The sequence below is a fragment of the Musca vetustissima genome, unplaced genomic scaffold (assembly GCF_032173495.1).
Source record: "Musca vetustissima isolate MV318-11 ecotype Yass unplaced genomic scaffold, APGP_CSIRO_Mvet_v1 utg18572, whole genome shotgun sequence".
Classification (NCBI taxonomy): domain Eukaryota; kingdom Metazoa; phylum Arthropoda; class Insecta; order Diptera; family Muscidae; genus Musca; species Musca vetustissima.
This window is the reverse complement of record NW_026882156.1, coordinates 25288-42357: the sequence shown is the minus strand read 5'-3', so window position 1 is coordinate 42357 and position 17070 is coordinate 25288. Positions and strand designations below refer to the sequence as shown.

At 36.3% G+C, this 17070-nt stretch overlaps 1 protein-coding gene across 1 annotated transcript in view; it reads right to left on the bottom strand.

The window, feature by feature from the left end:
• Positions 1–16971, bottom strand: part of LOC133328382 (uncharacterized) — a 52116-nt gene extending 35145 nt beyond the window's left edge. The window contains exon 1 of the mRNA XM_061536951.1: positions 16099–16971. Coding sequence (XP_061392935.1) covers positions 16099–16971 — 873 coding nt within the window. The remainder of the gene's footprint in view (positions 1–16098) is intronic.
• Positions 16972–17070: the final 99 nt, after the last annotated feature.

Genomic DNA, 17070 nt, shown 5'->3' with positions numbered 1-17070 from the left:
ACGCTTGCAGCGAAATTTTATCGTTCGTGAATTGTTCGTACAATTCGAACATTCGCGAGAGAGTGCAAATGCTTGTTCATTCATTGTAACGTTATCATTCGCGATAGAACGAATCGACGACGCTTGCAGCGAAATTTTATCGTTCGTGAATTGTTCGTACAATTCGAACATTCGCGAGAGAGTGCAAATGCTTGTTCATTCATTGTAACGTTATCATTTGCGATAAACTGAAAAAAAAATCGAAATCTCAAAATTCTCACGAATGCTCACGGCGAGATGAAAACTACTTAAAAAATGTATCAATCTCTTTTGAACAACGAATGTCTGAATTTGTATACTTTCATAAATATTGGTTTTAAGATCCCATTTTTTCTTTGGGCCAAATCGGTTTCTGGCAATTTGGGGTGGATTTACAAATGTCCGTCCGTCTGTCTGACTGGCTGATGCGCACGATAACTCTCGAAGTGATTAAGCAATTTAATTCAAACATTGCACATCGTAATATTTCATCCAAACTTGTGGATTATCGGTCCACTCCTTCTGATATCTCCCCCACAAAAAGGTCAAAATTTTGCTAAACATTAATTTTGCAATATCATACGAACCAAATGTAGTTCACATTATTAGGAATTTCCCTTAAACTTCTTAAATAGCTCAATTCTGCCCCCCCTACAATGAAACTAACTTCAAATGTCAAGATTCGGGCTATATGGATTCACACAAATCATTTGGTTCCATATATTGCATTACATTAGTACGAATTCCCAAAGATTCCTACATATACCAATCCTACACCCCAACAATGATCCTAACTCCAAATGTCAGAATCCCAGCTCTATCGGTTCACCCAAATCCAAATTGTACCAATTAAATTACGATTTGGTACTTTTCGTACACAGAAGTAAAAAATCCAAAACAAGGTACATATTAGGGATAAGTAAATCGACTTTCGACTAATCGATTAATCGACTTTTTGCATTGAAAAGTCTAAAAGTCGAAGTCGACTTGTGATCTAGGAGAAAATCGTAAAGTCGACTTTTCAAGATCGATTTTCAATTTTCTTCAAAAATAATAGGTATTTTATCAAATAGTTCAAATTGCCCAAAAATTGCACTTTCCTGACCTTTACATAATCTGTTCACAAAAATTGATATTTGCAGAAGTCAGTAAAATTCGAAAATCGATTTTGAACAGTTTTGACAAAATCGAAAGATCGAAAAGTCGACTTTTTAGTCAAAGGCAAAAATCGAAAAGTCAAAGATCCCACTTTTTGGTTCAGGCAAAAATCGAAAAGTCTAAAAGTCGAATTTTGCACTCGACTGCCTATCCCTAAACAAGGTACATATTCCAATCCTACATTCCGACGATAATGTTAATTTCAAATTTCAGGATCCCAGATCCATTTGTACCTCCAAATTAAATTTTTACAAAATATAGCACCATATAGTACTTTTCGTACACGCTTCCTTATATTGGCCCTGCTTCTCAACCTTAATTCTCATTCCAAATTTCAAGACTTTAGCTCTATCCGTTCATATGCAACGAAATTATACCAAATTTAGTACATTTTAGTAATTTTCGGATACTTATAGCTGAAATTTCAAAAAAATAAACCTTGGGTACATCTATCTACACTCCATCAGTGACCCTCTTATGTTCCAGAGTTCTAGCTCTACCAGTTCGCCAAATAAAAATCGTACCACATTTAGTACTTTTTGTGCCGTTCTAGCACGAACTTTAAAAAATGCTGCCTTATTTGCCCCACTGTGCACCATTGGAGTTTATTTTTATCCAAGTCGGTCTTTCCACAATACTAATAATAATAATCGCACATCTAAAGAAGGACAGAAGACACACGACATATCTCCCATATATAAATAACAGAAACAACAACAACACCAACACTGCCAATGCAAAATCATGTTTTTTGTTTGCTTTTCTTCTTTCACAACTTAAATTTTGGTTTTGATTTCGTACTGTCTTTCTTATCGCCTCTTCCATGAGATTTTTCTTCAATTCGTGTTGGTTGTTGGAGTTATTCCTGTCCGTGTGCCATTGCTGCTGTTGGTTTCGGCATTTTGTCGCTTGAGTTGCGCGGCAAATGTGTTTAATAAGTGCGCGCGCCATTTTTCGTTTCAATCCTACTCTTTCGTTTTTTTATTCTACTCCTTTGTTAAAACTTCTCCTTTCCAGATCTGTTGCTACAAGAAGAAATGTGTGTATTTGTTGTTATTGCTTTTGTAAAGATGCTGTTGCGCTATTTCAAATTTCCAATTCGTAAAATTATCTCTGGTTCTCATCGTGACAGTTGCTCTTTGAAGAAAAGTGTACTCTTCTCGTAGGCATCATAGTTATGGGGGTTTGTTGTTGCTTAATGTTGTGTTACTTCTGTAATTTTTATTGATTACCCTTCGTTGTATTGAGTAGTGGGGGTTAACTGTGGTTTCCCTCTCTCTCTCTCTCTCACTTGTGTTGCGTGTGTGAGCGTGCTTTCCCCATGCAATCAATATGTCTCTTACAAATACAACATAAAAAATTATCAAATGGCAATATTTGGAAAGGGGAAGGAGAATGTTTATAGAGAAGACGAAGAAAAAAAAACGATTTGACAAGATTCTTATTTCATTTAAAAGTCAGGATTTGGATTTGCAGCAACAATTTTGATGTAAATGAAGTAGGCGTTAGTTAGGGTTGCCAACAGAGTTGTATAAGGGATATATGAGACGAATAATCTATATATGTATATATATAAGAGTTTTATGGTCATCGCCCAGACGAAACGGCTAAAGCTAGAAGCTGTTGGTGTGTAGGAGTGAGATAAGGCTGGGTTTTTGGAAATTCGAACTAGAAGGGTACGAAAAGTACTAAAATGTACCAAATATGGTACCCTTTCTATTAGGCGAACGGGAAGAGCTAGAATTCTGAAATTTGGAATGTGGGTCACTGACGGAAAGTTAGAAAAATGTACAAAAGGGTTTTTGAAAATTCGACCTAAAAGTGTACGAAAAGTACAAAAATTTACTAAATTTAGTTCTAATTGTATATGTATTGAACATATATAGCTAGAATCTTGAAATTTTATATGGAATAAAGGTTGGGAAGTGGTGTTGATGTATGGAAATGGTTTATGAAATTAGTACATATTTATATAAAATGTGCAAAATGGTACTAAATTTAGTACTATTTGCGTTTAAATGAGTGTATAGAGATGAAATCATGAAGATCAGCATTAGGAATACTATTGTAGTACAGGGTGAAGGTAGCTTTAAAAAATCGTACTTATGTGTACGAAAAGTACTATATGGTACTAAATTTGGTGCAAGATGTATTTAGGTGAATATATAGAGATGGCATTTTCAAATTGACTGTTGGAGTGTTGCATTGAGGTAGTTTAGGAAATTCGTACTTATTGGTACGAAAAGTAATATGGTACCAAATTTAGTACAATTTGGATTTTGCTTGAAAGGATAGAGTTGAAACCTGAAATTAGGAATTACGATTAGTGTTGAAGATTGAGCTATAGAGACATCTTTGGAAATTCGTATTCGTGCATAAAAAGTACTAAACGGCACTAGATTTCGTACAATTAGGCTGGGAACCTGAAATTTGGAATAATGGTGGATGTTGGAATATAGAAGTGAGATATGGAAGCATAGTACGTATGTGTACTAAATGGTACTATATTTGGTACTATAATGGTACTATATTTTGGAATTAAAATTAATGTTGGAGTGTAGGATTGACATAGTTTAGGAAATTCTTAATTATAGAAACAAAAAGTACTAAATAATCCACAAATTGTTTTTGTGTGAACGGATAGGGCTGAGATTCTGAAATTTTGAATTAATATTACTGTTGGAGTGCTGGATTAAGATATGTCGGTAATTTTGAAAATTCGTCATTAAATGTACTAAATGTTACAAAATTTGGTACAATGTAGACAGTAGCAACACGCAACGTGATGGAGAATTATCGGGGGAAAGGGAGAGAGGAGAAACGTGTTTTCAGAAAAAAGAAAAAAGAACAAGAAAAACGTAAGCGTGAGCAAATCGAGATGTACCGGAGCCAGAATGAAGTCCGGAAATTTTACCAACGAGTAAAACACCAAACCGAAGGCATTGGTGCAGGCACATCCTCCTGTAGAGATGAAGAAGGAAACCTGGTGGCAGATACAGACAGCGTGTTGAGGATCTGGAAGGAGCATTTTGAAAAGCTTCTGGTATCAAATAGTGGCCTTGAAGAAGATACCCCAGAACCAATAAAAGATTATGGTATAGAGTGTATACCACCTAGACAAGATGAGGTCATTAAAGCAATTAATCGGCTCAAGAACCACAAAGCAGCAGGAGCCGATGGGTTACCAGCCGAACTATTCAAGACTGGTGGTCAGATGCTGGGCAGAAGCACGGACCGCTGATTAGTACAATTTGGCTAGATGAATGCATGCCCAATGATTGGAACCTCAACATCCTGTGTCCCGTGCACACGAAAGGAGACAAGGCGATATGTGCCAACTATAGAGGAATAAGTCTCCTTCCCATCGCATATAAAGTGCTATTCAGTGTGCTGTGTGAACGATTGAAGCCAATGGTCAATGACATCATTGGACCATACCAATGCGGCTTCAGACCTGGTAAATCCACCATTGACCAGATTTTCACTCTGCGCCAAATCCTGTAAAAGACCCACGAAAAACACATCGACACATACCACCTATTTGTCGACTATAAAGCCGCTTTCGACAGCCCTATCCGTTCAGAGTTGTTTAAATCCATGTCTACGTTCGGCATTCCTACAAAATTAATACGGCTATGCAGGATAACTTTAATTGGCAAAATGTCAGCAGTTAAACGAGGATTCAGACAAGGTGACTATTTGTCGTGTGATCTTTTTAACATCCTGCTGGAAAAGGTCATACGATACGCAAAGGTAAGCAGAAATGACCAAACAACACATGTTACTCTCCTACCGATGACATCGATATAATGGGTCGAACATTGCGTGCGGTAACAGCCACCTTGGAAGAAACTGAGAAGGAGTCTTCAAAATGTGGGTGTGGCAGCAAAGGGCGAGAAAACCAAGCTGATGGTATCAACGTGCAAGACGTCCCGTAGACTCGGACCAACTGTGGAACTGTGGAGAATTACTGCTTCGAGGTAGTCAAAGATTTTATATACCTTGGCAGCGCCATAAATAAAACTAATGACATAAGTTTTGAAATTCCGAGAAGGATAGAGTTGGCCAACAGATGCTACTGTGATCTGAGTAAGCTGGTTTGAAACATGGCCACCTCCCGCCAGATCAAACGCACACTCTACAAAACGCTGATACTACAACCGTGCTGTTATATGGATCTGAAACATGGGTTCTTGCGCAAGCAGATGAGGCAGTTCTTGGTGTGTTTGAGAGAAAAATTCTCCGAAAGATCTAGGGGCCTATCTGTGTCGACGGTGAATATCGGCGTCGAATGAACTACGAGCTTTACAATTTTTACGCGGACATCGACATAGTCAGTCGTATTGAGCTGCAGCGACTACGGTGGCTAGGTCATGTTCTGCGAATGAATGATAATACCCAAGCTTAAAAGGCATATAAAAGCGAACCAAGTGATGGTTCCCGTAGAAGGGGAGTGCCAGGAATTAGATGGAAAGGCCAAGTAGAAAAAACATCTTGGAACGTGGTGTTTAAAATTGGAGAAGAATCTCCAATCAATGTTTTTTTAAAAACTAATTCTGTTGATTTTTTTAAAAAAGTCTCTTCGACCAATTTATTCTTAAACCCGCAAAAAGTTCGCATAGAATTGACTGCACTTACAATCCCGAGGCACACTCCACATTCTATAGCAAGAAAAATCCTACACAACTATAGAAGCAAAAAAAGAAATAAACCTTGCTGCCGATAATGACGACCATACTCTGAGGATGATGACGATGACGACAATGCTCTATGACAATGAAATGTTGAACAAGAATTTACAAAAAAATGCAACAACTTCGATACAGCATCCACGCACGCAGAGTCCTCCACTACCTTGAAGGCGGCCGTTGGCTGTAGTTAACCTTTATTGGATTCGCTCCACCAAAAGAACTAAGACATCAGCAACAAAACAGACGGACATGTTGGTTTATTCGATTCGTTCATCCATCCATCGGCAACATCATATCCATGTGGATAGGATGGATATATGTATGTCTATGTGTGGATCCATGCAGCCGAAAAAAAGGAATAAAGAAGAAGAAAAAAACCGAAACTAAAATACTTGTTATGAGTTGGCAATTTTTGTTGTTGTTGTGTTTCCCTGTCTTATGAGGTGCGGAGGTATACTCGTTTGGTGGACGTTGAGGTTTTGCCGGTTTTTGCGCCACCACCTTTCATCACCATTCTGCTGGCATTCCAAAAGGGGTTTTTTCTGCAAAGTTTTTTTTTTTGTTTTTGTCTTTCGTTCCTTGGTTTTAGTTTTTTATGATTTGTTTTATTTTTTTCCTCAAATCCAATTCATTCATTATTTTTTGAGTTGGCATTCTTCTTTGTGTCACGTTGATGTGTCGTTTTCCTTGTGCTTTTTGTGTTTCTTCTTGGTTGCTAAGCGACAAAAAACTGAATAAAATTAAGTTAAATCTTCTTTGGCGAACAGCAACAATTTTATGCCGGAGGAATAAGAGAAGGGGAAGAGGTTGAGGAGAGTGAAGAATGGTTAGGCTGGCTGGTTATTTCTTCTTCCTAGATTCCCGATTAATTTTTTTGCCTTGTTTTATATTTTTCGTAAGGCAATATTTTTTTTTTTTGAGATTTAGTCAAGCAGCAGTTTTAACGATTTTGAAGAGGTGGATTGGTAGAGGAGTATACAAGTTTGTATCAAAATCGTCGGAATATTGCAATTATGGAATTTATAACAGCAGTTTGGGGATAAATTCCTTTAATCCGCACAATTTCCAAGCCTATCCTTAGGCGTGGATTTTTTAAAAAATATTTTTTCAAGCCTATCCTTAGGCGTGGATTTTTTAAAAAATATTTTTTCAAGCCTATCCTTAGGCGTGGATTTTTTAAAAAATATTTTTTCAAGCCTATCCTTAGGCGTGGATTTTTTAAAAAATATTTTTTCAAGCCTATCCTTAGGCGTGGATTTTTTAAAAAATATTTTTTCAAGCCTATCCTTAGGCGTGGATTTTTTAAAAAATATTTTTTCAAGCCTATCCTTAGGCGTGGATTTTTTAAAAAATATTTTTTCAAGCCTATCCTTAGGCGTGGATTTTTTTAAAAAATATTTTTTCAAGCCTATCCTTAGGCGTGGATTTTTTAAAAAATATTTTTTCAAGCCTATCCTTAGGCGTGGATTTTTTAAAAAATATTTTTTCAAGCCTATCCTATATAGAGACTTCAAAAATGTCTAACTACTCAGTGAAAGAGAATCCCAATTAGAAAATATTACAAGAAAGAGAATTCAGACAGGTTGCACTGATTACTCTTCTCATATTGAAGAGTTTGCAAACAACCGGTCTCAATTATCTCTCTTTATCTTACTCTCATTTGTCAATATTTCACATATCCCTCTTCCCAAATGAAAAAAGAACAAAATCCCACAAATGGGGATTTTATTTTTGTACAATGATTGTTGCTTCTTCCTTCCTTCTGTTTGTTTCCCCAATACTGATATGGTATATATGGAGATATGGACTCCCTCTTTGTTAATATAAAAGCAACAAAATTCAACCCCAAAATATTTTGTTGTAGAATATTCCAGTTGGAGTAATCGAGAATGCAAACAAATGGAGAGAAAGAGAGAGGAATGTATGCGTGCGTTTTTTTGCCAAAAGGAATGTTGTATGTATGCAGTAGCAGGCACCAGCGTGTTGTATGGAAACCCCAAATGGTTGGAGAACACAGATACTTGCACCGGGAGGTTAACGTTCGATTTACGTTGGTATTTTTTATTGTTGTTGGTGTTGTTTTTGTAAACGAATATTTTACCAAATCCTCCACAATGGCAAACAACGGGGGGTCGGTTAGTTTGGTTGGTCAAAACTCATGCCATTGGCAAACATATCACATTGTTTCTTTGGAGGGTACTACACACATCTTCAATATTTGCCGCCAAGCTACAGCAACACCAACAATTGAAACATGCAGTATTTTTTTCTCAGTTTACTTTCAGTGAAATTCTTTGTAAATGTGGAAAGTTGGGTGGAAATTATTAGACGAGTTAAAAGAGTGTTTATAGATGAACTGAAGGCCGAGGAGAATTTATAGACAAAAACCTGGAAATCAGGGAGCCTTTATAGATGACCTATTATAAACGTTCCGAAGGAAGCCTTTTTAAAGGAGCGGAAGGGAAGGGAGTCTTTCATAGATGAGCTGAAGGGAGTCTTTCATACAGGCGAGCTGAAGGGAGTTATTGTAGACGAGCTAAAGGTCGTCTTTATAGACGTGCGAAATCTCAGGGAACCTTTATAGATTAACTGAACTGAAAAAGCCTTTACAGCCGATCTAACGCCCAGGAGTCGTGTTCCACTAGAACAACGCTAGACCACACACATCAACAGTGATTCGCCAGAAACTTCGGGTACTTGGTTGGGTTGGTTTTAATGCATCCGCCATACAGTCCGGACTTGGCACCAAGCGATCATCATCTTTTTCTTACATTGCAACATTTATTTAATGATAAAAAATTGGTATCTAGGAAGGATTTGGAAAATCGACAACTAGAGTTTTTTTTTTGCAAATATCGTAGAGAGCAGAACTTCTATGGGAGAGGCATTAAACATGACAAATGGCAACAAATCATAAAACAAAACTTATTTGGCCCAAATCGGACATTCCAATAATGGATTTTTTCAACAACCTAATTTATGGTTGTACAAAATTTGGTTTGAATCGGATGATCTGTTCGCATGAAATTATAAAATGCATTTTTAGTACAATTTCAACTATTTTGTGAATTCTACCATCTTCGAACTTATGGGTCGATTACGGATGGTAACCATAGTTTAGTGGCGTTGCCAAATTTCAATTATGGATGGCAACTGTTGTCAACTTCAGTTGCTTCAAATAGATTTTTTTCGGCAACCATTTATTTCTGGTTGCTGTTTAGACGTATTTTACAATAATAACTGAAATTTGTATGCTTCCCATAATTGTTAAAATTACTACAAAAGAACAATTTGAGGTCTAAATTGCGTGCGGACTTTTAATCAAACCAAAGACACTACCGATGATGTGTTGAAAGCCATTTCAGAGAACCATAACTGCTATGGCCACCAACACGCACTCCAAATGAATGACAGAGAGTGTCGAACATCGTGTGTGTCGTCTATACATCCGACAACACCCTGGAACTTTGTTTTCGAATAAATAATGTTACTACAATCCAATTTTTTCACAGTTTTACCTCTATTAGGCGGACAACCTCGGTCAAAACCACCGAAATATTCTGAAATATTCCATTCAATTTTTTGTTTGTTTACAATATTTCTAGTTGCAAGAGTGTCAAAACAGTTTTATCGACGGCAACTGAAGTTTGGTCGCTTTCCATAATCAACCCATTAATTTGAGTTTGAAAGAAATGTTACGATGAGCAACGGTTTGGATTAAATCTGATATTCCATTAGACTAATATTGAAATTAATAAATACTGAAAATTGTTAAACTTTGTTAAAAATTTATTGTTTGCAAAATTTTGTCCATTTTGTGGGGTGAGGTACCTGAAGAAGTGGATCGATATTTCCCATCCTCAAACTTGAACTATGTTTGGAAGAAATATTACGATGTGCAAAGTTTGAATGAAATTGATTACTCCCTTCGAGAGTTATCGTGCACATCAGTCGGCCAAACAGACAGTCGGACATACTTTTGTAAATCGATTCAAAATTGTGTGAAACAGTTATGGTCCAAAGAAACATGGGGTCTAATACCGATATTTCGATGAGGCACATTTTTGCGGTATCAAAGTGTATATACCCCCATTAGCCATACAACTGATTATATAAAAATAAACCCCTCTCATATTATGTCGTTAGTTTTATATATCAACCTATGGACACTTTTTTTAACCTTTCAGTGTTTTTGTCGAATATATGCGACATTTAAAATTACTCTCTTCCTTTACCATTTTTCGGTTATCCTATGTACCGTTACAATTCATGTCTTTGTTTTTGCTGAAAGACAGACAAAACTGTCTGAGGGTTAAAATAAGAATTGTTTTTTTTTTCTAAACTCTGTGCCTTCATATGATTTTAAGTACAAAATTTTAGATTTTTATTCCGACAAAAATTGTTTTGACACTGGAAGGGTTAAATAAATGTTGTTTTATATTCATTGCATTATTAAATAAAATGATTCAATTTCCAAAATTATTTCAATTCATTTATTTTTTTTATAAAAAAAAAGTCTACATACTTCTTTAGACATTTCTATTTATAGCAAGAATAATAAAATAATTTACATATATTAAAAATAAATTAAAACAATTCAATACAATATTAATATATACATATATATATATATATAATGATATACATTTAAAAAAAGTAATATATTTAAATGTTAATTGTAAACTCTATTTTCCAGTTCCTCGAGAACATTGGAAAATATTTAACAAAAACATTATAGTGGAATAATTGTTTAAAAAATGTTTAAGTGGATAATTAAATTGTAATTAAATTTTGACTGTAACTGTTGTAGGTTGTTAATGTTGTATTACAACAACAAGGATTTAAATGTTGTTACTACAAACTAATGTTGCGTAGATTATTAAAAAAAACCTTCAACACTTCTCTCATTACTATGAAATGAGGATTATAAAATAAAAATCTATTTAAAAGTTCAATTTCATTAAAATATTTTAAGCCCCCGAACGAGGTAATAACCTGTTGACCGATCATCATTAAAACATGCAGGCTGCTTATTCGTTGTTCAAATACCGTTGAAAATGTTTGGACCCTAAAAACATTGTTGTTTAGGATATACAAAATATATATGGGAGCTATATGGCAATATGGGGCGATTTTCACGAAACAGCACACATCATTATGGACTCAATTCAGTACGCTATGCCAAATTTCGTGCATATCGAAAGATATATAGGGACTTTGGTGCACCATTTACCTTAAATGGGACGAAAATGTATATTGTAGCTAAATCTAAATATGAACCGATTTCCACGAAACTTAGCACACACCATTCCAGGCTTAATTCAATACGCTATGCAAAATTTCGTGCAAATCGGGAGATATATAGGGACCATGGTATTTACCTTAAATCGGACCAAAATATATATTTGGGGGAGCTGCATCTAAATCGGAACCGATTTCCACGAAACATAGCACACATTATTATGGACTCAATCCAGTGCGCTATGCCAAATCTCGTGCATATCGAAAGATATTTAGGGACTTTGGCGCATCATTTACATTAAATCGGACGAAAATATATATGGGAGCTATATCTGAATCTGAAATTATTTTCACGAAACTTAGCACAAATCAGCACAGGCTTAATTCATTACGCTGTACCAAATTTAGTGCATATCGAAAGATTTTTACGGAAAATATATATGGGAGCTATATCTAAATATGAACCTTCACGTACGTCATTCTAGACTTAATTTAGTACGCTGCGCCAACTTTCGTGCAAATCGGAAGATATATAGGGACCTTGGTACATCATTTACATTAAATCGGACGGAAATATATATGGGATCTATATCTAAGTCTGAACCGATTTTTCCCAATTTCAGTATGGTTCGTCCATGGGCTAAATAAATGACCTGTGCGAAATTTCATCCAAATCGGATGATAAATGGGACCTGTACTATGTTTACAATTTAACATCAACAGACGGACAAACGGACGTGCATAAATCGACTCAGAAAGTGATTCTATGCTTATTCTCAAAAGGAACCATGGATCTATCTCGTTTCCTTTTGCCTATTACAAACATCTGCACAAAGACATAATACCCTGTTGTACCACAGTGTGGTGAAGGGTATAAAAAGTAGGCATCCGGATCTGTATTCCGCAAATAAATATTACTAACATAATGAAATATATTTATGGTAAATATTTTAGACGAATCAGTTCGTGTAAGAGTAGAAAAGAACACTATGGCACAGGACCATTATATCATGGAGATGAAATAGGCCCATTGTTACATTCGGCATTTTAAAGTGGGTACACATTCGGCCATATACGGATAGTGCTATATTATTTCCTTAAATTTTTTATTTTTGGGTTTGAATTTTAAAAATAATCTTTATAATATGGTTCGAAATTACATATATGAGACCAAACGTGCTTGTATTGACGAAAATGCGAAAGAAAAGTTTTTTTTTTATAGTGCTCGTGACCTGGAGATGTGAAGGTCCGCTGCTGGAAAATATAGCCATAAAAGTCGAACATCGAGTGGCATATTAAAATAAAATATAACCTTTAGTGGATCTGAATTCCAATTAGATCGAATGTGCCCCTCAGATGCCGAAGATAACCCCGAGGTGAATTAGACTTTTTTTGCAAACCTTTAAAAATATTGGACAAAAAGAAATCCATTATGAAAATGTCAATAAAAACGGAGAAATGGTCGAAGTTGACCGGTCATAACATCGCCCAGGAGCTAAAAATCGACCATAAAACTTTTTGAAACCATTTACACAAAGCTGGATTTAAAAAAGAAATTCGATGTTTGGGTACCATACCAATTAACAGAAAAAATAGGATGGATCGACCAAACGGAATGATAAATTGAACACATACGATAACCCTGTGCGAAAACGGTGAAGCACCTCAAACGGTGGCCAAATCAGGACTAACGGCCAGGAAGATTCTGCTGTGCATTTGGTGCGACTGGAATGGGATTATTTATTATGAGTTGCTTCCATATAGTCAAATGCTTAATTCTGATCTCTACTATCAACAACTGGACCGTTTGAAGATACAATTGGCCAAAAACGGCTAGAACTGTCCAACAGGAGAGGGGTCGTGTTCCACCAGGACAACGCTAGGCTACACAGATCTACAGTTACTCGCCAGAAACTTCGGGAGCTTGGTTGGGTTGCATCCGCCATACAGTCTGGAGTTGGCACCAAGCGATTATCATATTTTTCTTGCGTTGCAAAATTTATTTAATGATGAAAAATGGATATCTAGGGAGGATTGTGAAAATCGAGGCACTATAAGTATCAGAGGACAACAACTAGCCATTCTATTTTTATATCTGTTGAATAAGTCCTGAGATATGATAGCTCTAAAAAAGTGCCGAATGTAACCCAGTCTCTCGCACCTTAGCGTCATTTTCGAAACGATCGAGGATTTTCCGGATTTTACTAGATGGTGTGGACCGATAGAAGCTTTGTTCTGATATGTTCAAGAAGGCATACAAACTAAATAAAAACTATAGCGTTTTTTCAAGCAGAGATTTTGGAAATCATGAAAGCGGCAGAATAGTCGTGGACTATAAACTCCAGAATCGTCCACGATTGTAATTCTTTTCTCTGGCATTTGTTTGACTTTATTGGGTTCGAGATCATAGTGACATAAATGGAAATAAAGTACCTGACGAGAACTTGCTCAATGTGGTTCGCCGATAAGCAATATGTAGGACCGCAAAATCTATGGTAGCGATCTTAAACAGAAGCAGAAGAAGAAGGCCACGAATTAGATAGAAATATCATGAGGAATATAACATTTCGAAACATGGTCATTCAAATTGGAAGAGCTGCGTTCAAAACCGATTCGCTTGGAAATGTTTTTTTTTAAGCTCGGCTTATGGAACAAATGTTCTGTCACAAGCCAGCTATAAGTAAGTAAGATCTAAAACATTAATTTCTATGAGCAGGAAAGAGGTCAAGATGACTGTAGGCATCATTACAGGCCATTGCAGAATCAGATCTCCCTTTTTGAGATTAGTGAGGTGAATTACTTACTTCGTGGATGAAGAGGAAATAGATACTATCGAACATTTAAACTTAATTTTTTGTTGGATTTGAAATAGAAATGCTAACGTTTTTCTTATTGCAAAACATTTACATCTTTGCTAGAAATGTTGTCATGGGAGAGAGTTAACAGCTTTTAACCTATACTTCTTTCTCCTATTTTCTTCATTCTACAACGGCTTTTAAGATGATCATAAATGACTATTAAAATTGAGCCACAGAGATGGGCTCCACACAATGAACGCGTTACGCGGTTTTATACCCTACACAACTATGTTATAGCTTCGTGCAGCCCCAAGCGTTTGTAACGCAGCGAAATATTGGTCCTAGAACCACCTATAAGTATACCAATCGTCATACATATCTCGACTAGCTGTGTCGATCTAGACATGTGTGTCCGTCCGTCTGTCCATTATAATTTTTAAACACGATACAGGACACAGTTATGGACCAATCTTCACGAAATTTTGCATGTAGGATGGGTTCGGGCCAATGAAGACCCCTATTGTTTTTGGTAAAGATTGGTTAATATTTAGGGGATGAAATTGATCAAAAACTTTATTTTTGTCTGATTTTTTGATCGCTCCAGAGGACGCAATTTTTACATGGAGAAGGGGATCGGGCCAAAGAATAAGCATGCCTGTTTTGATAAAAATCAGTCAATATTTAGAGGGTCAAATGGACCGACTATTGTGTAAAAAATGACAAACTTGTTATTCTGTATATATTTACCCGTATATATTTACCCCTGAAAAACATAGACCCGAGAAGATTATAGTATATCTAAGAGGATTGGTTGGCCTTTAAATTGATACCAATTATATTGTCGTATGTCTTGGATACGGGAGATACAGTTAAATATTTACAGGTGCTTACGTATTCAGATATTATTAAATAAACCATTACCATACTAGAGGGCAGAAATATAGAGCTTATCGCTTTGAAATTTTCCATGAGGATCCAGGTATGGTCAAGGACAACGCCTATAATTTGCAGTGAAAACATAATTTTTGTGCTTTTTCGAGTCGATCTATAGGCTACAAGCCGAACATCACAGGATCAGGATGTTCGGCTAATCGTTCAAGAAGTTGAAAATAATACGAAATATTGTCCAGTCTCGAAATAAAGATCCGCAAAGAATTAGAGTTCCGTGGTAGTTGTGTAGGGTATCGTATGGTCGGCCCCGTCCGACTTTTCGTGGATGTTGTGTGGGGTACCATAAGGTCGGCCCCGTCCGATCCATTCTGCTTATGCCTTCATAGTCGCACATCCTCTAAAGTTCAACGATATGATGACCATTTTTATATCGCCAAGACGAATAGAAAACTTTCTTCTAAAAAATACCTTTTGAAGAGAACAGACCAGGACAATTCTTTTTCTTTGATTTTTCATAATAGGAGGGGTTTTCCGAGTGTGGGCAACTAACCCCACGCCTCAGCCGATTTTTTTATAGTTCTTATGGGTGAACTGACCAGTACAATTACGATTGCTTTTAGGTTGCCTATATTATAAGTTATCACTCAATACTTCTTATAACTAGACCTATTACACAACCAGAGTTTGCATATATACTTCATAAGAAATTTGACAGTGGAGTTCATAATTCTAGGTATGTATAAAAAAAAACAATTCAATTTAATTTAAATTAAATACCAATCTTAAAACTTATGAGTTGCTGCTCCAGTTCCACGCTTTCTTTCGTAGAGTTCCCGGGGAGAATAAAAACGTATTTTATGGGTAGTGGCGGCAGCAGTTTGATGTGATGATGATGACGCAGATGATTGCTTTGAAAGTGGTGGAAAATTGTCACTAACAATTGGCTGCATTAAATTTGATTTTGATTTGTGAAATATTTCTTTTTCATCTTCGTTTTTTGTTGACAATGATTTTTTGGCAATATTTGCATAGCTGGGTGGAACCGAAGAAGAAGAGGTATTATTTTCACTTTCCAATTGTGTTTGTTTTTGTAAATTATTTCGTGGCAGTTTCACAAAACGTGGAAGAAATGAGGGGGCCTGTTTTGTAAATGAATCCTCCTGCTCCTCAGTATTATTAGCAGTGTTATTTTCCAAAGAGAAATTAATGCCACTACCATAATTTCCATTTATGCTGCTGTTGTTGTTGTTACTATTATCGGTATTTAATATTTTATATGGTATAAATTTCTTGGCATTTACATTTAATTTGTGGCCACTACTACTACAGGTGGTTGTTGCCGTTTCATAACCATCACCACAACTGGAATATGCCATAGAATAACAACTGCTACTTTGGGTGGTATCATTAGCTCCTGCATCTTCCTCATGCAGTTTACGATAATCAAACATGGCATTCTCCTGCTTCATCAACAATGAATAACGCCGATCTTGAGCCCTTCTATAGTTGCCAAATGATACATCAGTTGAATCGTCATCGCCAGCATCATCTCCAGTACTTGGAGTATGGTACGAATACGAATTTGTATCACAGCTACTTGTTGATATAGTCGGGGCACCCACAATATTATTACTGTTATTATTGGCACTATCAAAACTATTTGCAGAATTTGAAGATGTCGACGACGACGAATCTTTTGGTTTCAATTTAAATAGATTATCATCGAATAGTAGTGGGATTTTTCGACATTTAGTTTGCACAATTTCCACACCATTCTTAATGGGATATGTTGCAATGGTCACATTTTCACTTAGGGGTTCTTCAACACTCGGTCCCAAACCAAAATGTCGCATCATTGCAATAATTTCGTTCTCACTACATTTATTGTTTTTCCAATCATCTAGAGTGGGTTGTTCACCCAGTGGTTTAGTGCCAGCTATACGCTGTACCTGGGCTATAGCATGCAAACGATTATTAATTCGTCCCGTCTCCTCATATTCTTCTTGTTGTTTACGTGATTGCCGCTTCTTAGTGGCTGCATAATCGATATGCGATTGTGGTCTAGGATAAAATGGTTGTGGTTCCGGTTCGGATAGGGCACCAAATATAAAATCATGATCTGGTTGTAAATTGACAATTTCTTCTTCAAAATCGTTTGATGGTTTCCAGGGCATTGTGGCGTATCACAGCAGAGGTTGGGAATGACAGGAGGGTGTGGTTGTCTGTAAAGTAAATTGTAGTTAAGAAAAATGTATAGAAAAGTTGGTTTTATG